At 39.6% G+C, this 25,242-nt stretch overlaps 1 protein-coding gene across 1 annotated transcript in view; it reads left to right on the top strand.

Moving 5' to 3' along the window:
• The first annotated feature begins 314 nt into the window (after window positions 1-314).
• Window positions 315-25,242, top strand: part of Arp3 (Actin-related protein 3) — a 197,927-nt gene continuing 172,999 nt past the window's right edge. Inside the window, exon 1 of the mRNA XM_076199005.1 lies at window positions 315-473. Within this exon, the coding sequence (XP_076055120.1) occupies window positions 430-473 (44 nt within the window). The 5' untranslated portion in view covers window positions 315-429. The remainder of the gene's footprint in view (window positions 474-25,242) is intronic.

The raw sequence follows: 25,242 nt of genomic DNA, 5'->3' as shown, positions 1-25,242 counted from the left end.
TGGTATATATATAAATATATATATATATATATATATATATATATATATATATATATATATATATATATATCGTGCCTATTTCTTTTTTTTTTTTTATTAATCTGGTATTTTGAAGTTTGCGTCTATTATTGTGCCTCCTTGTACCTTATAATTTATCTCATGTATTTGCTTCAAATCGTTAATCGTCATTCTATTTCTCCGTGATTTCGTTTTCTTGTTTTTGATATATTGTTTTCCAAAAGCTGGTCAGGAATTAATTTACACCAATTAGAGAAAAGGTTTGTTCTGGTGTTAAGGTATGCAACCAATGATAGACTTACAGATGTCTTTCGTTATAGTTGTCTGACGGGCGGCGGAAGTGTTTACACCCAACATAGATAAGTTGAAAGAGGTGTAGGGTGTGTGTTTGTGCTGGAACTACGACTCAAAATGACGGGACGACTACCACCATGTATAATAGATGTAGGAACAGGGTAAGTTTTTCAGTTATTTGTTTAGATTTTGGAGAGTAATATTATCGATCCATCAAACTAAAGTGGACATTTGAAGTACCGTTAAATTCGATGATTCATTATCAGTTTGAGTAGCACGATTACCAGCATGTATGATTTGTATCGTTAAAACAATTTCGCTTGAGTAATCCCCGTATTTGGATAAGATGGATTTATACGGAATGTATGGGTCTTCCGGTAAAACGACAGAAGAAATAGGTTTTATAGTAAGACAACTACAGTTATATGTACTAAAGCCACTTACACTTAGTGGGTGGTCGAGTCAGCACCCAAATACTTCATATAAAAAAAAGAAATAGTAATAATAATATAAACCCATTCAACTACCCAGGTAATTTCAGCACTTTGGGAATGAAGGACACTACTCTCCAGCAGACTACTGGAGAACCACAGTGAAGGGACACTGGTTTACCATAAAAGCTATAAAGCACTGGAATGCCTTGTCTGAACATATTGTTATGGCCCCTGTTATTGTGGCATTTAAGGCAAGATATATGTGCAGGTGTATAAATTGACTCAAGGTAAACAATATGCAAAAAAAAAAAAAAAAGTATCTTTCTCCCACAGCCTGACACAGCTTGCGTTTAGGTAAACCTGTTTAGGAAGGGTCACTATCCCCCTCTGGTCCAACTAGATGATCTGCATGATGCCTGAACATAAGAACATAAGAATAAAGGAGACTGGAAGAGACCATAAGGCCCACACTAGGCAGCTCCATATCCATCACCACCACCTGCCTGACAGGGCCTTGTTTGGCTTGTACTGACTGGGTGGTAAATGTAACACCTGGACAATTCTGATTGAGCATCTCTGTTCTTGTGTCATTTACATTTACTTATTATTATTTTTTTCAGTTCTGTTGCACATGAAAACTGAATTGAATTTTGGTGCTATCAAGGAAGTTCACACCTATGTAATATATTAATACAAAACTGAATATCAATTTGGTAGATTAAAGTACATCAATGTAATATCTATTTTTCTTGGTGGAAAACAATAACAAAAAATCTTGTAACAAGAAATATGCTAGAAATCAGGGTCAATTTATAGTTTCACCCAACCAACGAATTTGTAATGTGGCTTATGTGTTTCTGTTGAGATTTGTTGTGTATTGAATGATGGTGTACATCATTTCCATCACAAATGCAGATTTTTCAATTAATGAATTATTGAAGTTATGCACCTAGACCTACATCTCCCCAACGATCTTGGGGGACCTGTGGGAAATTGGGGTTTTTGGGTGGGGAGAACTAATAAATTGAGTAATGCACATTGCCAAACAGGTAAAAAATGAACAAGAACACAAAAAATTGATAAAAATACATAAATTTCAACTTTTAGGGCCGGACTGGTGCCGGCTCACGCGACCACCATGTTATTGTTCGGCAGCGTTAACAACAATTTTTGTTTTTTTTTCACTATATCAGCTACATTTAGCGAAGGCCACTCCACCCATGCAAGAGTTGCTAACCCTAAATTAGGGAATAAATTCATGAAACTTCAAGAGAACCGAGAGTTGTGATTTTGTGTACAACTAACTTAACCTAACCTTAACCTCAACCTCAACCTAACCTAACCTAACCTAACCTAACCTAACCTCAACCTAACCTAACCTCAACCTAACCTAACCTCAACCTAACCTAACCTAGCTGGGGGCTTTGCCTAACCTAACCAAACCTAACCTAACCTCAACCTAACCAAACCTAACCTAACCTCAACCTAACCTCATCCTAACCTCATCCTAACCTAACCTAGCTGGGGGCTTTGCCTAATCTAACCAAACCTAACCTAACAACCTAACCTAACCTCACCTCAACCTAACCTAGCTGGGGGCTTTGCCCCCCAGACACCTCCAATCCCCACCAAAGCACTCTTAGTAACATAACATCAGGCTGGATTAAGCATTAAGGGTGAGAAAATGGAGGAAGTGAATAGTTTCAGATACTTGGGTGCGAATGTGACAGGAAAGGGAGGAGTGGGGGTGGAGGTAGAATGTAGATTGAGAGAAGCGAGTAAATGCCTTGGTGGATTAAAAAGTGTAATGAGAAATTGACATCTGGGAATGGATGCTAAGAGGAGGTAACAGCATTGTACGGGGCAGAAACATGGAACATGAGAGAGGAAGAGAGAAGGAGTTTGAATGTGTTCGAGATGAATTGTCTGAGATGTATGATAAGGGTTACTAGGCTAAGTGAATAGTTTCAGATACTTGGGTGCGAATGTGACAGGAAAGGGAGGAGTGGGGGTGGAGGTAGAATGTAGATTGAGAGAAGCGAGTAAATGCCTTGGTGGATTAAAAAGTGTAATGAGAAATTGACATCTGGGAATGGATGCTAAGAGGAGGTAACAGCATTGTACGGGGCAGGGAACATGAGAGAGGAAGAGAGAAGGAGTTTGAATGTGTTTGAGATGAAATATCTGAGAAGTATGATAGGGGTTACTAGGCTAAATAGAGTGAGAAATGAGGAGGTGAGGAGGAGAACGGGTGGAAAGGGAGCTGGGAGATAGAGTTGATGAAAGGGTATTAGGATGGTTTGGACACATGGAAAGAATGAGTAAAGAAAGATTAGTAAAAGAAGTGTGGAAGGTGGAGGTGGAAGGAGTGAATATGAGAGGGCGTCCTAGGAAGAGATGGATGGATGGGGTGAAAGGGGCTTTACAAAAGAGAGGAATGTCTGTAGAGGAAGGACGGGAGAGGACAGAAGATAGGGGTGAATGGAGAAGGGTTGTGTATAGATGATGCTGTGATGCATGAGGGGGAGTGGGTGGCAGATGGGGGGTGGGGAAGTATGTATGATAAAAAATTTGACGCAGCCTGAAGGGATTTCTCCCCATCTTCTCATTTTTTGCATGAGGGGACGGAGAGGGGGGGTCACTGAATTTATGAAGTAGCCTTGCTGTGGATGTGCTGTGTCTTGCGACACTGCTTCTGACTCAGGGCAGTGGAGAGGATGCAGGGATGACCCGTCATCCAGGAGGTGCCAAGATAGAAGGGAGGGTGGAGGGGAGTGGAATATATGGGAAATGAAATGGGTGGGAGTGGTTTCTATGCCTTTTTCTTTTTGGCTACCCCCCATGGAAGGGGGAAAAAGCCTTTGGTATATGTATGTATTAGTATAAATGTGTGTTTATCTATCTTAACTATTAGCTAATAAACTAAATCGTAACCATATTTTCCATAAATTAGAAACCACAATAATAAAATTAGCTAAATGTAGTGGATAAATCATAAATGTGGCAACGCTGCTAAACAATAACAGAAACCCAGATGTAGGCATAAGTTGAAATATTCATTACTTGAAAACTACACATTTGTGACGGAAATGATGTACACAATCAATGAATAGACAACATGTCTCAGCAGAAACACACGAGAAAAACGTTGGTTGTGTGAAACTAAAAGCTAGAAATTTTTGGATTCATTGTTAACACTGCTCCCCATCTGGGATATTGACTGCATGATATTGTGGCAAAGTAGCATGCAGTTGATACTTTAGGGTCTATATGGGGCGCTCCTACGGACCAGAGCCACACATCATTTTGTCTACGATAGAGGAAAACTCTTCATAGAGAAATTATGACACTTTTATACTACGACTGTCCCTCCATTATGCTGTCCCCCAACCCCTTGTTGCTGTCCTGTACCATTTCTCTAAGTATTCATTTTCTGTTTTCGCCGACCCTGTGGTCTATATGAGGCACTCCTACGGACCAGAGCCACACATCATTTTGTCCTGTACCATTTCTCTAAGTATTCATTTTCTGTTTTCGTCGACCCTGTGGTCTATATGAGGCACTCCTACGGACCAAAGCCACACATCATTTTGTCTATGATAGAGGAACACTCTTCATAGAGAAATGATGACACTTTTATACTACGACTGTCCCTCCATTATGCTGTTCCCCAACCCCTTGTTGCTGTCCTGTACCATTTCTCTAAGTATTCATTTTCTGTTTTTGCCGACCCTGTGGTGGGGGAAGAGAATGCTACCACCAAGTCTTTCCACTTGAGTCGTAAAAGGCGTCAAAAAACGGAACGGGGATGGGATTAGAAGTCCTATTACCTGTAGCCCCGAAAGGGGACATTCCTAAAAAGAAAAGAAAAGGCATAAGAGGGTCTTTTAATGTGCGTGGATGTGGTACAGATGAGAGTAAAAGGGAGGAGATAGGCAGTATGTTTGTGAGAAGAAAGATAGATGTACTGGCTTTGAGTGAAACTAAAATGAAAGGAAAGGGCAACTATGAGTTTGGGAGTGTAGCAGGGAGATACTCAGGAGTGAAGAGGGGATGAGGGAGAGAAGTGGTGGCTATACTAGTAAGTGAAGAGATAAGTGGGTAGTGGAGTGGAAGGAGGTTTCATCAAGGTTGATGTGGATGAAGGTGAAGCTGGGAAGGGAGATGTGGGTTTTTGTAAGTGCGTATGGACCTGTTAGTGAGAAGAGCGTAGAGGAAAGGGAGGCTTTTTGGGTAGATATAAACGAGTGCATAGAGGGATTAGGGAGAAATGTCAATGTAGTTGTATTGGGAGATCTTAACCCCTTCCATACGGTGCCGCACACGTAGGCGTCATGGGGAGCGAGTGTATTCGCGAGGCTGCCATATCGGCGTCTTGATTATATTTATTGTAGTCGCCCCTCCATAATGACATTCTTTCTAATTCTTTTGTAATCGCATTTTCTATGGTTATCAAAATTCACGGGTGAAGAGAGAACGATCGATATAAGCGGTGACCATATTTTATGATGCGAGTATTATTACGACACGTCGTACGGCTGGCATTGGCTGCTGCCACCGAGATCCAAGTCCATGACGCCTACGTGTGCGGCACCGTATGGAAGGGGTTAATGCTAGGGTAGGAAATCAACCAATAGACGAAGTGATTGGGAAATATGGAGTTCCAGGTAAAAATCGTAGTGGAGAAATGATGGAGATGTGTCTTGAGAGTTGATGATAGCAAATACAGTGTTTAAGAAGAAAGTCAAGCATAAGTACACATGGGAGAGGGTGGTGGATGGAAGGGTGGCAGATAGAGCATTAATGGACTATATAGTGGCGATCAGGAGTATGGTAGGAAGAGTTAAGGATGTACAAGTTTTAAGGGGAGAGAGTGGGGTAATATCAGATCATTTTATGGTGGAAGGTAAATTGAGAGTGGAAAATCGGTGGAGAAAGAGGAAAAGGGAAGAAGGTAGGGAGGTACTTAGAGCGAACTGCTTAAATGAGGGAAAAAAGGAGAGTGAGTTTAAGAAGAAACTGAAAGAGGAGTGGAAGGGAGTAAAGGATAGAGTAGAACTAGGAGTGGAGAAAGAATGGGGATGGTTCAAGGAGGGAGTCATAAGGTGTGCAAAGATGGTGTGTGGAACAAGGAGGGCGGGAGGAAAAAGAAGGAAGGGTAGTGAGTGGTGGGATGAGGAAGCAAAGAAATGTGTAGAAGAGAAGCAGGCATTCATAGATTGGCTGCAAATTAGGACGAGGGGATCGTATGAGAGGTACAAAGTAAAGAAAAGGGAAGCTAAGCATAAGATAAAGGAAGCAAAGAGGAGAGTAGATGTGAAATGGGGTAAGAGTATGACAGAAAATTTTGAAAGCAATAAAAAGATGTTTTGGAACATAAGAATAAAGGAGACTGCAAGAGACCATAAGGCCTACACTAGGCAGCTCCGCATCCATCACCACCTGTCATCCCCATCCATAAAGTTGTCTAATCGTTTTTTAAAACAACTGATAGTTTCAGCGCTTACTACATGGTTACTAAGTTTACTCCATTCATCAACCACCCTATTAGTAAACCAGTTTTACAAAGGCGGAGCATGCCGACAGGAGACCTTTTGATCCATATCTAGGTCGGATGCAAAAAATAATAAATTAAAATAATAAATTAAAACTATAACAATGTAAAAATAACAAATAAAATACACAAATAAATGCATAGGTATAGTTGAATAACAAACAAACAGGTAAATAGTACATGATTATAAATTGACATATAACTAATAATAAATGAAAATCAGCCAGACAAATTATGACAAAACAAAAACAAATAATATAACATAAATTATAATCATTACAGCATCTTACTTAGGTATTTATCTAAATGATTCTTAAAGCTTCGAACTGAACTACATTGCACTACCTGTGCAGGAAGTTTATTCCATTCATTAACTACACGGTTGGCAAAGTTGTTTCTACCTACTTCCAAATTGAATCTATTTCCGGACAGTTTGAGACCATTGTTTCTTGTCTGATTCTCATTCAATGTGAAAATTTTGTCACTTTTGATGTTGTCAATTCCCTTTAAAATCTTAAAGACCTGTATGAAGTCACCTCTGAGTCTACGCTTTTTTAGGGAAAACAGATTCATGTGCTTAAGTCGATTTTCGTATGATTTATTTTTGATATTTGGAATCAGTTTTGTGGCTCGCCGTTGTACTTTTTCCAGTCTGTCAATGTCTTTAATGAGATTCGGTGACCATAAGGAAACAGCATATTCCAAATGTGGACGAACTAACGATTTATATAGCTTGTTAATGAGTGATGGACTTTTGAAATCAAAAGATCGCGCAATCAATCCCAGAATCTTATTTGCTTTCTCAGAGGCTGAAATACACTGCTTGGATGATTTGAGGTCGTTACTGATAATTACGCCGAGATCTTTTTCACTATCCACTTTTGTTAACGAATTTCCAAATAACTTGTAATCGTACTTACTGTTATTTTTACCTATGTGCATTACCTTGCATTTACCTGTGTTAAATTTCATTAGCCACTTTTCAGACCATTGCTGTAATTGATCTAAATCTTCTTGAATATCTAATTGGTTTGAGTGATCATTTGCCACTCCGCACAGTTTTGTATCATCAGCAAATTTGGAAACAGTAGATTTTAGTCCATGGTCTATATCATTTATATATACTATGAATAGAAGTGGCCCAAGAACGGAACCCTGAGGAACTCCACTTGCAACACTTTTCCATCCAGAAGTTTTTCCATTTAAAACAACTCTCTGTTTTCGACCTTTCAACCAATTACTAGTCCAACCTAATAGGCTACCACTTATTCCATGCAAAGCTAATTTAGTAAGTAGTCTTTCGTGTAGGACGGTATCAAAAGCTTTTGCAAAGTCTAGATATATTAAATCTATATTGTTTCTTTTGTCATAATTCGAGATAACTGTGTTGTAGAATTCGAGTAAGTTAGTCACGCAAGAATGTTTCCGTCTGAAACCATGCTGGCTATCATTTATCAAATGGTTACTTTCTAAATGATATTCGATATCATCTCTGATGATAGTTTCCATTATTTTTCCTACGATCGAAGTCAAACTTATAGGCCTATAGTTATTTGGTTTCTTTTTGTCACCTTTTTTGAATATGGGAGTAACGTTAGCTAGCTTCCATTCTCTTGGGACATCTCCGGATATGATGGATTTCTTGAAAATAATTTCTAATGGAACAACAATCTCATTTTTCATTTCCTTTAAGATTCTTGGATGCCAACCGTCAGGCCCTGGTGTTTTATTAACTTTGAGTTTGTCTATACACCTTTTAATTTTTTCTTTTGTTATATTTACCGTAGTGAGTAAGTTTACCCCAGACTTTTCACAGGTTTCAGTTTGGAATTCACTTTGAGGTGTTTCGTTTACGAATACCGAGCTAAAATAATTGTTTAAGATATTACACATTCCTTCATTTGAATATTCAAGTTGACCGTCAGCAGATAATAGTGGACCAATGTGATTCCTAACAACCTTTTTATCTCTAATGTAACTATAGAATTCTTTGGGATTCTCTTTGGATTTATCAGCGATGTTCATTTCGTATTGTCATTTTCTTTTTCTTATTGTCTTTTTTAAATCTCTCTGTATTGATACATAACTTTCATAGTCATTAGATGCACCCGAGCACTTATATTTCTTATAAGCCTGTCTCTTTTTAGCAATACTTTTTTCAGTTTCTTTGTCGAGCCACTTTGGGCGAGCCTGATTTGGGGGACGTCTGTCCTTAAAAGGAATGTAAGTTTGAATCATCTTAGTGAGCGTATTTTGAAATATTTCCCACATCTGATCTACAGGCCTTTCGTTTAATTTTGCCTCCCAATCTGTAAGCTGAAGCTCCTGACGTAGTTCTATGAACTGAGCTTTACTGAAATCGGGTATTTTAGAAGCACAAGTATCTATTCTAAAATTGTTTAGGAGTTTGAATCTGACTAAGTTGTGATCGCTATTTGCCTATTTCTTTCTTAAGTCTAAATTTGTCCAGTTTATACCCATTACTGCAAGTCCTGCCCTGTTGTTTTATTATGATGACCTTGTTTGCTTCACCCTTGTTATAGCCTTTGATCCACTTGAACACTTCTATTAGATCACCCCGCACTCTACGTCTTTCCAGAGAGTGTAAGTTTAGGTGCCTAAGCCTCTCTTCGTAAGGCAGGAAATTAAAAGAGAAAAAGGAGGTGAATCAAGTAGAGAAGAAAAGGTAAAAGGTGCAGATGGAGAGATGATAATGGAAGAGAAGGCAGTGAGAGGAAGGTGGGCAGAGTATTTTAGGGAATTGCTAAATGTGAAGGAGGATAGGAAGGGAAAGGTAGTTGCAGTGGGAAGTGCTAAGAAAATGACAGTGATGAGTGAGGAAAATGGAGGAGAAATAGGGAAGGATGAAGTGAAAGCAGCTGTTAAGATGATGAGAGCAGGTAAGGCACCTGGTCTGGATGGATGCCATGCAGAATGTCTGAAAAAAGGAGGTACAGTGATGGTGGACTGGCTGGTGAGGAGGTTTAATGTTTGTTTGAGAGAGGGTAGAGTGCCGGAAGACTGGAGGAGTGCCTGTATAGTTCCACTTTACAAGGGAAAAGGGGACAAGTGTGAGTGTAGTTGGGAAGGCTTATGGGAGGGTCTTGATTAAGAGGGTTAGGAGAGGAACAGAGGGAGTAATTGGTGAGGAACAGTGTGGGCTTAGGTAGGGGTTGTGTAGATCAGATCTTTGTGGTAAGACATATGTGAGAAAGCTATAGGAAAAGGTAAGGATGTTTTTTGGGCTTTTATGGATCTGGAAAAAGCTTATGGCAGGGTAGACAGGAAGGCACTATGGGAGGTACTGCAGATATATGGGATAGGAGGAAAGCTGTTAAGAGCAGTCAAGAGTTTTTATGAGAGTAGTAGAGCTTATGTTAGGATTATAAATGGAGGGAGTGAATGGTTTGAGGTAAAGGTGGGACTTAGTGAGGGATGTGTTATGTCGCCCTGGCTGTTCAATCTTTACATGGATGGGGTGGTGCGAGAGGTGAATGCAAGGATAGTGGGTCAGGGGTTGGAGTTGATTAAAGAAAATGGAGAAAAGTAGGAGGTGAGCCAGTTGTTGTTTGCTGATGACACTGCGCTTGTAGCAGGATGAGAGGAGGGAATGAGGACGTTAGTGACAGAGTTTGAGAAGGTGTGTGAAAGAAGGAAGCTGAAGATAAATGTGGGTAAAAGTAAGGTGATGAAATGTACAAGGGGAGAGAGTTACAGCAGGCTGGAGGTGAGCATTAAGGGTGAAAGACTGGAGGAAGTGGATAGTTTTAGATCCTTGGGTGCGAATGTGGCAGGAAAGGGAGGAGTGGGAGTGGAGGTAGAATGTAGATTGAGAGAAGCGAGGAAATGCCTTGGTGGATTGAAAAGTGTAATGAGAAATAGACATCTGGGAATGGATGCTAATAGGAGGTTATATGAAGGAGTGATTGTGCCAACAGCATTGTACGGGGCAGAAATATGGAACATGAGAGAGGAAGAGAGCAGTTTGAATGTGTTTGAGATTAAATGTCTGAGAAATATGATAGGGGTTACTAGGCTAGATAGAGTGAGAAATGAGGAGGTGAGGAGGAGAACAGGGGTGGAAAGGGAGCTGGGAGATAGGGTTGATGAAAGGGTATTAGGATGGTTTGGACACATGGAAAGAATGAGTAAAGAAAGATTAGTAAAAGAAGTGTGGAAGGCAGAGGTGGAAGGAGTGAATATGAGGGGGCGTCCTAGGATGAGATGGATGGATGGGGTGAAAGGGGCATTACAAAAGAGAGGAATGTCTGTGGAGGAAGGACAGGATAGGACAGAAGATAGGGGTGAATGGAGAAGGGTCGTGTATAGATGATGCTGTGATGCATGAGGGGGAGTGGGTGGGGGATTGGGGGTGAGGAAGTATGTATGAGAAAAAAAAATTGATGGAGCCAGAAGGGATTTCTCCCCGTCTTCTCCTTTTCTGCATGAGGGGACGGAGAGGGGGGGGTCACTGAATTTATGAAGCGGCCTTGCTGTGGATGTGCTGTGTCTTGTGACACTGCTTCTGACTCAGGGCAGTGGACAGGATGCAGGGATGACCTGTCATCCAGGTGCCAAGATAAGAGGGAGGGAGGAGGGTGGAGGGGAGTGGAATATATAGGAAATGGAATGGGTGGGAGTGGTTTCTATACCTTTTTCTTTTTGGCTACCCCCCATGTAGGGGGGAAAAAGCCTTTGGTATATGTATGTTAACGCTGCTGAACAATAACATGGCGGTTGCATGAGCCAGCGCCAGTCCAGCCCTGAAAGGTGAAATTTGTGTATTTTCATATATTATTTATGTGTTCTTGTTGATTTTAGTCCTGTTTGGCAATGCGCATCACTTGATTTATTAGTTCTCCCCACCCAAAATCCCCGATTTCCCACAGGTCCTCCAAGATCATTGGGGTGGAGATGTAGGCCTAAGTGCATAACATCAATAAATCATTACTTGAAAAGTACGCATTTGCAACGGAAATTATGCACACCACCATTCAATACACAACAAATCTCACCAGAAACACATAAGCCACATCACAAATTCGTTGGTTAGATGAAACTATAAATTGTCCGAAAACAGAGCTGCAACACGAGCTTCAAGATGCCATGTTTGCGTTGCATGTCTAGTCCCGTATGAACATATCATTCCCTGACATCATCCCTTATGACCTCTTGGGATGCTAAATGCATACCCCATCAGATGTTAGGCTAGGTTAGACTAGACGAAACCAATGTATTATTTGTTTATTCCGTCTTCCACAACAAACAAAATCAAACATGGCACCTTGAAGCTTGTTGATGTCCAAGTTGTCACTATTGTATCACTTTTAGCAATTATAATTTACAAAGTTAATATATAATTTCCTATTGCAGTAATGTTTAGGTGTGCATTTAAAAACATAAAAATGAAGGATAATGCAAGAGATCGTAAGGCCTATACTAGGCAGTTCCATGTACATTACTGCCTGTCATCACCATCCATAAAGTTGTCTTTTTCTTAAAACAGCCATTAGTTTCAGTACTCACTACTTGGGTATTAGGGTATTGAGTCTATTCCATTTGTAGGCTACTCTTGGTAAACCAGTTCTTGCCTCTTTCCTTCTTAAATCTAAATTTGTTCAATTTAAATCCATTACTGTGAGTCCTGTCCTATTGTCTTAATATGACCTTGTTTGCATTACCCTTATTAAAACCTTTGATCCACTTGAACACCTCTATTAGATCACCCCACACTCTGTGTTTTTCCAAAGAGTGTAAGTTAAGGTGCCTAAGCCTGTCCTCTCAAAGTAAATTTCTGAGCCCATGTATAATTTTGGTCATTCTCCTCTGTACTGACTCCAGTAAATTGCAATCCATTCTATAGGATGGAGACCAAAACTGTACTGCATAGTCAAGGATAGGTCTTTAGACTTACCAAAAATTCAGCCCCACTCTGTTAATGATAGATAGCCAATTACAATAACATCAGTAATAAAGGCATGGGTAAATGTAGTGCCCAGGTATGTTCTAGTCTATTTGATTTTTAGTCAAGTGTTTGACTTGGTTAATCTGAATTATAACCATGTGGACAGGTGGTTGAGTAAATTTTTAGAAGTGCACACCTAAGCAATATTTCAATAAAAAAATAAATATTAATTTTCTGAATTAGAATACATCAATGTAATATCTGTTTTTCTGGGTAGAAATCAATAAGTGATTACCAACATCTCTGAGATTGACGCAAGCTTTTAGACACCACATTTGTTTTTCTTTGTTGTGGAAGACAAACTAACAGAAATCTGAGGATAGACCTATCTTGAATGTTGAGGTAGTAGGAGTAGGGCTAGAACTAAATCAATTGGTCTAACCCAGCATTTCTCAACCAGGGTTCCCTGGAACCCTAAGGTTCCGCAAAAGGTCCCTAACCACTTCCATACGGTGACGCCTACATAGGCGTAATGAGGAGCAAGTGGGTACGCGATGATGCCGACATCGGCGTCTTGATTATATTTATTGTAGTCGTACCTGTGTAACCTCCATTCAATCTAAACTGGCTTCATCATATTTTCTATGGTTATCAAAATTCACGGGTGAAAGAGAACGAACGATTGAGCACTGACTTTATTTTTTATAATGTGATTATTATGACGCAACATTGCACGTCGGGCAGCTAATGCTGCCAGACGTGCGATGTGCCCCGGAGTGAAGAGGCTAAGGGTTCCGCAAGAACAAGTGAGATAAGCTAATGCTCTTTTTATTTTTTATTTAATTTCATATATATAACTAAGCATGCATGACATATTCTTGGTTATTGTAATAATGTAATATAGACTTCATCCTATCTAACCTATTATTATGATGAAAATAAAATGAGAAACATGTTTTTTTAAGTGTTACTGGACTTGTCAAGAAGACCACTTTTAGCAAGTTTTTATTTGTAATTTCTGCCAAGAAAAACAAATTACGTTGATGTATTTTAATTTACAAAATTAATATTAAATTTTTACGTGATATATTGCTTGGGCATGCACTTCTAAAATGATATTGGTGGTTGTACTGAAAATTTAATGAGGATAATCTGAAACTGATATTTGGCACTCAGAAATAAAAGAGTTGACATGAAAGTTGGATTAAAAAATTCAACCCTATTGTGACACTGATAGATAGTTGGCCAATTACACTATTAACATTAGTAATCAAGATACTATCTGACAGTTTGCAGAGATGTAATGAAACATCTCTTTGACATTAATGCACCAGCTGGGGCAGCTATGGCCACTTGTTGACGATGAACTTAATTATGCATGATTGAGATGCAGTCAATGTGTTGATTGAAAATTCACCACACTGACATTGACAGCTAGCCACTTACTCAGTATTTTGTCTGAATATTTGCAGAGATGTGATGAAATTTTATCTGTAGCATTTGGGCATTGAATCACAAATGCCCAGATATTTTTTGGTCCATTTAAATTCTTTTTTGCCAACCATGTATTGTTTTCAAGTGTTTGACTTGGGTTATCTGAATTATAATGGGCGAAAATATAATTTTAAGACTAAATACTTGGAACTTGTTGATACTGTTTGCAGAGATATGATGAAACATTACATGTAATGGCAGTGAGCAACCCAAGTAGTCAATTTCCTTAGGACCTGTCTATCTATACTTCAACAGAACATATGAAATGTAGCACAGGTATTTTTCTTATCTTCAGTGCCATATATTAAGAGAATCGACTGATGAATTGAGTATAGAGACAGGAAGAGAGCATTATTTTTGGATCTGATTGAGAGAAGGTATTACTAAAGCCCTTCACATGTGTTTCCCTTCTGCTGCATATACATTATGTACAAAACACATAGAGGATCAAATTTTCATGTTATCAAGAGAAGAATGTCTGGACAAACTGGAGGAAATGATGTGAAGTCATTTAGATATAGTGGATGGGCAGAAGGAAGTAGATTGTGACAAAGCAATATTGCACCTCTCGAGCCAATATCAATATATGTTGCTGCATGCCAGTCTATCCATCTTTCTGAATCCACTCCACCAAAAGGACAGAGGAAGAAGAGGGAAAGCTTCCGTTTCTGGATACCCTGTTAATAAAGACAACTGAGGGCCTCCTGTTCAGGGTTTACAGAAAGCCTACGAACCGTGACGACTTCATACACTACCTGTCGGCACACAATGAGAGGACGAAAAAGGGGGTAGTCATGGGCTTCTTCCTGCGTGCCTACAGGATATGCAGCGAGGAATTCCTGGAGGAGGAAATTGAATACATCATCGCGGCCTTCTTGAAGCTTGGCTACCCCAAGGGCTTAGTCCTGAGCCTAAGACAAAGAGCGGAAGAAATAATCCACACAAGCAGGTTAAGAGAAGGCAACGCCACCACAAAAACATCATACATGGCGCTTCCTAACTCTGAGAAGGTAGGAGACATTATTAGAATGCGCAGGAGCACGGAAGTAAAAGCAGCCGTAACATCGGGAACGAAGATTGGTGACATGATAAAAAGCGGGACTAAGATGAGGGGGAGAGAAGACAGCGTCGTATATAAGATCCCATGCACATCATGCGATAAAGCATACTACGGAGAGACTAAGAGGGGCCTTAACACTAGAATCAGGGAGCATAAGGCCGACCTCCGTCACCATAGACTCACCAACGCAATGGTGGTGCATGTTGACGATTCTGGGCACCTCCCACAATGGAACCGAGCCGAGATTCTACACGAAGGTATGGATAAGAAGACCAGAAAATCTATAGAAGCTGCGTACATCACCACTCGTCCGAATATCAACAATAAGGCTGGGAGCTTCACCTGGGCCAAATTTTCAGCGAATATAGCGCTTCGTGATTGGCTGTCTCAGCGGGCCAATCAGAACACAGCGCTATACGCTCGCACACCCCCTTGAGCCATAAGGCGGGTTTATAAACTCTGTATGTTTCTAGTATGCTCATTCCTTTGAGAAAGTCGTTAGACGAAACGTCAGGAATAAAAGCTTCACCTCCAGTCCATGTTTCCTTTACCGTGTCTATACAACTTGTTCACATGGATTTTCATGCAGAGGTCTGTAGAGAATTGCATGGACAGGGGAACTATGAACATATGCCATCAGTGTACAAGTTTAGTTACTGACTGCATGGAATACGAAGACACCAGAGGAAAAAGACAAACACTACCAGAAATTCATGAAATGCATACTATCACATGAAAAAGGTGTCACTACCACAGACAGATTTGAGAGTATTCAAGACATCCCTCACAGCCAAGAAGCAATTGGAGAAGGTAGATAAAATCAATGAAGACAACCAAGAAATGGAAGCATGATTTTCACGTGATGCTACAGTAAGAATCATCTTTTCAGTTTATGGAATTTGGCAATTAAAGTAACTTCATCCTACATGGCCTTTCCACTGTCTTACTTCATTTTTTGAAAGAAATTATATAATTTAGTTTTATAAGCTAAAGGAAGACTAATGTACAACAAAATGGATTCAGAGAAACTCAGAAAATTCTTTCAGTAAGTGAATTAGGATAACTTTAATGAAGAAACAAAGATGGAAGAGAAATGGACGATATTAAAAGAAATCTATAATGAAGGAATAGATAAATACATACCAAAACAAAAACAGGAATACATGTACAATAAATGCTGGCACAACAAAAAATGTAGTGAGGCAAATAATAGAAGAGACAAAGCTTGGAAAAGATGGAAAAAAGAAAAAAAAAATGGGCAAGTGGTAAATATACATCAAACTAAGAAATGAATATGTAAAAATATGCAGGGAAGAAAAAATAAACTATAAAAAAGATATAATAAACAAATGTAAGGATCAACCTAAATTATTCTACAGATGTGTAAATGGAAAATTAAAAAATAAACAGGAAATAATGAAACTGAGTCAAGGGAATGTGGAATATGTAGATGTAGAATTGGCTGAAATTATGAACATACATTTTAATTTTAGGGAGTTGCTAAATGTGAAGGAGGATAGGGAGGGAAAGATAGTTGCAGTGGGAAATGCTAAGAAAATGACCGTGATGAGTGAGGAAAATGGAGGAGAAATAAGGAAGGATGAAGTGAAGGCAGTTGTTAAGATGATGAAAGCAGGTAAGGCACCTGGTCTGGATGGATGCCATGCAGAATGTCTAAAAAAAAAGGAGGTACAGTGATGGTGGACTGGCTGGTGAGGTTATTTAATGTTTGCTGGAGAGAGGGTAGAGTGCCGGAGGACTGGAGTCTGTATAGTTCCACTTTACAAGGGAAAAGGGGACAAGTGTGAATGTAGTAGTTTTAGTGGGATTAGTTTGTTAAGTGTAGTTGGGAAGGCTTATGGGAGGATCTTGATTGAGAGGATTAGGAGAGGAACAGAGGGAGTAATTGGTGAGGAACAGTGTGGATTTAGGACGGGTAGAGGTTGTGTACATCAGATCTTTGTGGTAAGACAAATATGTGAGAAAGCTATAGGAAAGGGGAAGGATGTTTTTTGGGCTTTTATGGATCTGGAAAAGGCTTACGATAGGGTAGACAGAAAGGCATTGTGGGAGGTTATGCAGATCTATGGGATAGGAGGAAAGCTACTAGGAGCTGTCAAGAGTCTTTATGAGAGTAGTAGAGCTTGTGTCAGGATTAGAAATGGAGAGAGTGAGTGGTTCGAGGTAAAGGTGGGACTTTGTCAAGGATGCATTATGTCGCCCTGGCTGTTCAACTTATACATGGATGTGGTAGTGCGAGAGGTAAATGCAAGGATAGTGGGTCAGGGATTGGAGATGGTTAAAGAAAATGGAGAAAAATGGGAGGTGAGCCAGCTGTTGTTTGTGGACAACACTGTGCTTGTGGCAGGATCGGAGGAGGGACTGAGGAAGTTGGTGACAGAGTTTGGGAGAGTATGTGTTAACATAAGAACATAATAAAGGAGACTGCAAGAGACCATAAGGCCTACATTAGGCAGCTTCATATCCATCACTACCTGTCATCCCCATCCATAAAGTTGTCTAATCGTTTTTTAAAACAACTGATAGTTTCAGCGCTTACTACATGGTTACTAAGTTTATTCCATTCATCGACCACCCTATTAGTAAACCAATTCTTGCCTATTTCCTTCTTAAATCTAAATTTGTCCAGTTTATACCCATTATTGGGAGTCCTGCCCTGTTGTTTTATTATGATGACCTTGTTTGCTTCACCCTTGTTATAGCCTTTGATCCACTTGAACACTTCTATTAGATTACCCCGCACTCTACGTCTTTCCAGAGAGTGTAAGTTTAGGTGCCTAAGCCTCTCTTTTTAAGGCAAATTTCCGAGTCCATGTATCATTTTGGTCATTGTTCTCTGTACTGATTCTAGTGAATTGATGTCCATTTTGTAGGACGGAGACCAAAACTGTACCGCATAGTCAAGGATGGGTCTAACTATCGCTAGATAGAGTTTAATAATTACCTCTGCACTTCTATTCGTTACCGTCCTAGCAATGAAACCTAATGGTCTGTTAGCTTTATTTCTGGCGCTAATGCACTGCTTCCTAGTTTTGAGGTCCGGACTCACCAGAACACCCAAGTCCCTCTCGCACTCAGATTTTTCTAAAAACGTGTTATCTAAATTGTATCTATTTTCGGGGTTGTGTAGCCCTACGTTTAACACACTACACTTAGAGATATTGAAGTTCATTTGCCATTTCACCGACCATGTTAACAATTTACTAAGATCATCCTGCAGAATCTCTGCATCATCTCCTGACCTAATTAGGCGTCCTATTTTAGTGTTGTCCGCAAACTTACTAACATCACTATTTATCCCATCATCTAAGTCGTTTATGTACATAATGAACAATATAGGACCCAAAACCGAGCCCTGGGGGACCCCGCTAATAACATTGCCCCATCTAGATTGTATTCCATTTATGGTGACCCGCTGTTTTCTGTTACTAATCCAAGCTCTAATCCATTCTAACACTTTTCCTCCTATGCCATGGGCTTTGATTTTATTTAGTAGTCTCTGGTGTGGTACCTTGTCGAACGCTTTGCTAAAGTCCTGGTAAATAACATCGTAATTTTCATTGTTACCTGACACCTTATATACTTTAGTGTAAAAGGATAGAAGATTAGTCACACATGACTTACCCTTGGAGAAACCATGCTGTGAATCACGAATTAAATTATGCCCTTCAATGTGTTCTCTGAGTCTATTTACTATTATTGATTCAAGCATTTTTCCTATAACTGATGTCAAACTGATTGGCCTGTAGTTGCATATAGACGATCTATCTCCCTTCTTAAAAACAGGAACAACGTTTGCCTGCCTCCAAGCAGTTGGAACAAAACCAGTGTCTACCGATTTATTGAATATTTCAGTTAACTGGTCGCAGATTTCAAATTTACACTCCTTAAGTATTCTTGGAATAATTTCGTCTAGACCCGGAGATTTTGTAGCTTCAAGTCTGTCAATCTGCTTGATTATTTCTTCTTTACTAATGCTGATATTAGATAGACTACTTTCTTCATCCCCTCTGTAAATCGGATTGCAGTCAGGTACTTTATCTAACCTCTCATTAGTAAACACCGATAGAAAATAATTGTTAAACTTCTCACTAATTTTTTCTTCCGATTCTATCATGACAATTTCTTTGTTTTTAATTGGTCCTAGATAGAAGAAAGCTAAAGATAAATGTGGGTAAAAGTAAGGTGATGAGATGTACAAGGGGTGAAAGTGGCAGTAGACTGGAAGTGAGCATTAACCACTTCCATACAGTGACGCCTACGTAGGCGTCATGAGGAGCAAGTGGGTACGCAATGATGCCGACGTCGGCGTCTTGATTATATTTATTGTAGTCGTACCTAAGTAACCTCCATTCTCTCTAAACTGGCTTCATCATATTTTCTATGGTTATCAAAATTCACGGGTGAAAGAGAACGAACGATTGAGCACTGACTTTATTTTTCATAATGCGATTATTATGACGCAACATCGCATGTCGGGCAGCTAATGCTGCCAGATGTGCGATGTTTCCCGGAGTGAAGAGGTTAAGGGAGAGCGACTGGAGGAAGTGGATAGTTTTAGATACTTGGGTGCAAATGTGGCAGGAAAAGGTGGAGTGAAGGTGGAGGTAGAATGTAGATTGAGAGAAGCGAGTAAATGCCTTGGTGGATTGAAGAGTGTAATGAGGAATGGATGCTAAGAGGAGAATGTATGAAGGAGTGATTGTGCCAACAGCACTGTATGGGGCAGAAACATGGAACATAAGAGAGGAAGAGAGAAGGAGTTTGAATGTGTTTGAGATGAGGTGTCTGAGAAGTATGATGGGGGTTACTAGGCTGGATAGAGTGAGAAATGAGAGAGGTGAGGAGGAGAACGGGGGTGGAAAGGGATTTAGGAGATAGGGTTGATGAAAGAGTATTAGGATGGTTTGGACACATGGAAAGAATGAGTAAAGAAAGACTGGTAAAAGAGGTATGGAAGGCAGATGTGGAGGGAGTGAACATGAGGGGACGTCCTAAGATGAGGTGGATGGATGGGGTGAAGGGAGCTTTGGGGAAGAGGGGAATGTCTGTTGAGGAAGGATGGGAGAGGACAGAAGATAGGGGTGAATGGAGAATGGTTGTATATGGATGATGTTGTGATGCATGAGGTGGAATGGGCAGGGGGATGGGGGGTGAGGTAGTATGTGTGAGCAAAATTTGACGCAGCCCGAAGGGATTTCTCCCCATCTTCTTTTATGGATGGGGGGGGCGGAGAGGGGGGTCGCCGATTTAATGAAGCGGCCTTGCTGTGGATATGCTGTGTCTTGCGACACTTCTGACCCAAGGCAGTGGACAGGGTGCAGGGATGACCCGTCATCCGGGAGGTGCTAAGATAAGAGGGAGGGTGGAGGGGTGTGGAGTGTATTCAGGGATGGAATGGGTGGGAATGATTTTATGCCTTTTCCTTTTTGGCTACCTCCCTCGTAAAGGGGAAAAAGCCTTGGTATATGTATGTATGTATGTATGTACATTTTAATTCTGTATTCACAAAGGAAAATACAAAAAATTGGGATGAAGGAAAGGGAGAAAGATGCCCCCAATGAAAGAAAAGATTGTGACACAAAGAAATAAGGGACCAAATAATAAACCTTGATGTCAGAAAATCACACGGCCTGGACGGAATTGCAAATTGGATACTAAAAGAATGTATAGATGAACTAACAGACAAAATATATAAGATAATAGATTTCTCACTCAAGGAAAGGTACAAGATTGGAAAAATGAAAATATTGTACCAATATATAAAGGGGGGAGATAAAGAAGACCCAACAAACTATAGACCAGTCTCCCTTGCAAGCACAATAGCTAAAATAAGTGAAAAGGTTATCAAAAGTAGATGGACTAAACATCTGCAAGAAAACAATATACTGAATCCAAAACAGTTTGGCTTTAGACAAGGAAGATCATGTGCCACAAACTTTATATGTTTTTATTCAATGTTAGTAGATATAATGCAAGAAATGGATGGATGGGCAGATTGTGCTTTCCTGGATTTACAAAAGGCATTTGATAAAGTACCACACAAAAAGCTATAAAGAAGACTAACAAGAGGTGTACAAGGAAATTTATTGAAATGGAAGATGTCTTGCATGGGAGAAAAATGAGGATGGTACTTAAAGATAAAAATTCAACCTGAGAAAGAATGATAAGTGAAGTCCCACAAGCTTCTGTATTAGCTCCAATAATGTTTGATATATATATATATATATATATATATATATATATATATATATATATATGACATGGATGAAGGTGTAGAATGTTACATGAACTTCTTTGCATATGATGCAAAACTACTATTAAAAAAAAAAAAAAAAAAAAAAAAAAAAAAACGCTAAAAAAAAAAAAAAAAAAAAAAAAAAACTCTGAATCACAACCGAGAGACCTGGACAAAGACTGGGAATGGAACCAAAAGTGGAAATTGAACTTCAACATCAAGAAATGTATAATGGAGTTTGGAAAAAGTAAAAAAAGAATATCTGGACAATATAAAATTGGTACAAAGGAAGTAAAAAAGAGTTAGCTCTGAAAACAACCTGAGAGTAATTATTAGTAAAGGCATGCCACCAGACAAGAATAAAAAAAAAAAAAAAAAGTCGGAGAAACCTACAATTTACTAAGATCAATAAAGGTAGCTTTTAATTACTTGGATGAAGTAATGGTAAAGAAAAATATTATAGTCACACTGATGAAACCAAGATTGGAGTATGCTGCGACACTATGGACACCCAGCACAAAAAAGAAAATAAAGAAATTAGAAAGAATCCAAAGAGCAGTGACAAAGATGGCACCAACACTTCCAAAATTTACATACAAACAAAGATTGGACAAACTGGAACTACCAACCCTGGAACAAAGAAGAGAAAGAGATCTACTGACCATTTACAGAATCATGAAAGGCATGGAAGTCCTTGACAGAGAAGATTTATTAAAGTGGGATAAAAGAAAAACAAGAGGACATGAATAGAAATTCAAAGGATAGTTGTAGAGATCTGAAAAAAAAAATTACCACACAGTGGTGGATGTCTGGAACAAATTGGACAAAACAATAGTGTGTGAAAAAACTATACAAGAATTTAAGAACAAACTAAATGCTGAAAGATATAAAAATGGGTCACTACAAGCATATCTCCCCTTCCTGTATAATACAACTAGTTAAATCCACCTGACAGACATATCAGCATGATTGTGGGAGAGATATGGACTACTGCAGAAAGAGAGGATGAAAAGACTCTTTGAAACCCTGATATATCCAAGACTGGAACCCCCTAAGGGCCCAGTACTTTGATGTAGTTGGGGGGCTTGCGTGAAGCAATGAAGGGTCAAGCAGTGGCAGCGGGGTAGTCTTTCACCCTGGTAGGTTTGACCATGCTGCTAAGGTTGACCCAGAGCTTCCAGATGAAATCTGTTGGCCACCTTTTCACCTTCGGCCTAATATTCCATTTTTCCCTCCTTCCACTTCCAGTTTGTGCTGGCACTAACTGGATAGGTAATAGATAGGCGACCCCTCACCCTTCCCCTTGGTGAACTCGCCTATCCCTCTTCTTCATATTGCCTACCCAGCTCTACACTCCAGTCTTTCTCTTGTACTTACTGGGAAGGTTCTGACAACCTGGTGCCTTCCAAGCTGCATGCTTGAACCCAGTCAAGTGGGGATGTATACCGTGAGGTCCCTACTCCCTGTGAGGGCCGAAAGACCGCCGACTGGGGAATACATGTTTGTGAGGAAGGTACCTGGCTGCTGACTTCCTTTCCCCCCAAATCGGGTTGTCAAAGTCAACAGCTCAATTTCGAGGTCCTGCATGTGTAAATGACCATATTCTGGAACTTTCTTGTCCTATGGGGGAACTTTCCTTCACCTCTCAAGGCATAGGGAGGCCATAGTATCTTTCTTCCTTGCATTTCTCTTAACTAACTTTCGAATATGGCCACAACCAATGGAGAAAATGATAACTGCAGCAAGTAACAAACTGGCACCTACACCTCCACCCCCAGACCCCCCTGGTCCTCCTGACAAACCTGGACCTAACTTGGACTCCTCTCTCGGCACAACCAAGGATAAGGAAAAAGGCAAATCTCAGAATAAATCTATCAAGCCCCAGACGGGAAAGTGAACAAACATTAAAAATCTTAGAGTTCTTCACAATGTAACTATGAGATTATCTCAAATACCCTAGGTGACTTTGGTAATATCTCAGAAATTCGAATGAACTTCCTTGAAAATAAACAAAAGTGGGGAGCTTGGGTTAATTTTAGTAAATATGAAGATGCACTCAAAGCCAGCTGTAACATAGGCAGCCTAAAAATATGTGAATCTGATTTACGAAGAGCTTTAACAGAGTTCCAACTAATCTAGACAAATATGTACCATCTGAATGGGCTCCAACTATTGATCAGCAACTAGATGATGATTACTCAAGGACTCCCAATCCTCCTATGTGGTTGATTGCTACAGTAAAGGAAGAAAATTATAATTATTGCAAATTTAGCAGGTACCTCCAAAAGAAAGTAGGTGGCATTAAAAGTGGAGAAATTTCCCGCTTTGGAAAATTCACTGTGCTAGTACATGCAAAATCCAAAATGCAAGCCCAGATGATGCTTCTGATGTAGGTTAAAGATAGTGAAATGCTTAAGAAGCCCAAGCCTCATTTAAACTTTAGTTATGGAAGAGGAGTCATCTTTGACAAAGATCTGTATGACTCGACAGAAACTGTAATCCTGAACATGAGCCCCTCTACAGTATGGAAAGTATTGACTCTGACATACCTTCCCAAGTAACATTTGAGAACGAACAGGTGAGAGTAAGACCCTTCCTCCAAAGACCAATGCAATGTTTCAATTGTTTTAAGTATGGCCACTCATCGAAAGTACAACCACTCCTCGTTTAACGACGACAGTTGGGACCAGCGCGCCGTCGTTAACCGAATTGGTCGTTAAGCGAAAGTGTATACATATATGTACTGTATGTACAATGTCCAGCAATACATGTATCTTTATTTTTGTGTATTTCCCTCTTTTATACAGTACATTAAAGCTTTATTTACTGTTTATTTACGGTGGTTATGTTCCCGAAATTACCGTATATGACCAAAGCCGCATATGCTGACATTCCATATTGAATACCGGGGTATTTTTTTAGTTTCGACCATGGGCGCAATATAGCAATAGAAAATTAATTATTAATTTTGTAAATTAAAATGTATCAATGTAATATGCAATTTTGTGGGCGGAAATGAAAGTAAAAAATACCATGCTACAAGAAAATATGCTAATGAACGAAGTCGGTAGCATCTTGTCGTCTGCCAACGTCTCTCACGACGACGACAACAACGAGGACGAGCCGGATGACATTTAATTTGCAGGTAATGATTTATCAAACACCTGTAGGTTAGGTTAGTTTAGTTTAGGTTAGGCAAATTTATCATCCTTTCATTTCCTCGACATCAGCATCTATCATAACAAACATGGTGTACCATTCGTCCGACATGACTTCGTTACTTACGAAATTTGTTTTAGCATATTTATTTTTTATTTCCGCTCACAAAATTGCATATTACGTTGGTACATTATAATTTACAAAATTAATAATTAATTTTCTATTGCTATATTGTGCCCTTGGTCAAAACTAAAAATTTACCACTACCGGTATATATTGTACCCCAGGTAGTTTTTGCAGCTTGCAGGATGGTAATGTAGACCTAAGCTTCAGAACACTTTACCTCACAGGTAATATCCACCGTCCAAGTTCATTTATAACATCATAAAAATTTGCCTCAGCCAACTTAATTATCGTACACGACGTCGTAACTTTGGGAGATTTACGTTAAACGAATGTCATAAAGCCCGTCGTTACTCCGAGTTGTTGTTAACCGAGTAGGTCGTTAAACGAGGAGTACCTGTATATAAAAATGATAAACTCTGTATTAACTGTTCTGATCTTCATCACAATGCATGTTCCAGAACTCCCAAATGTGTAAACTGCCAACTAGAACATAAATCTAATGATAAGAGCTGTGAAATATTCAAATTAGAGCTGGCAGCAATCGATAAAGCAAATGCTGAGCACATAAGTATTGACCACGCAAAAAGACAAATGGGACATTTCAAGAGCTATGCGAGAGCTCTAAATCCTTTACCCCTCGCTACCACAAGGGGATCAGTGGTTGCACCTCCTCTAGCAGGTGCATCAACCCCTGTGGTAGTGGCCCAACCATCTGGATCAAGTGCTCACCAAAACTTATAATATAAAGGCTGAGATTCATGAGGAACATCTCCATCCATCAAAGAAACGTTCAAAAAAAGGAATGAATGCTGGCAGTAAACCCAGTGTTTCAAAACCAACTCTATCAAACAGTAGAGCAGTTAGAAGTAGTCCCACCTACAAAATAAGCAGTGCCAATGGGAAGACCACACAAAAAGAGTCTTCCAAAAATAAAAATTA

Source organism: Oratosquilla oratoria, chromosome 15 (genome assembly GCF_046742065.1).
Source record: "Oratosquilla oratoria isolate Oo_2021 chromosome 15, ASM4674206v1, whole genome shotgun sequence".
Lineage (NCBI taxonomy): Eukaryota > Metazoa > Arthropoda > Malacostraca > Stomatopoda > Squillidae > Oratosquilla > Oratosquilla oratoria.
Note: the sequence above shows the minus strand (reverse complement) of the source record. Positions and strands in the feature narration are given on the sequence as shown.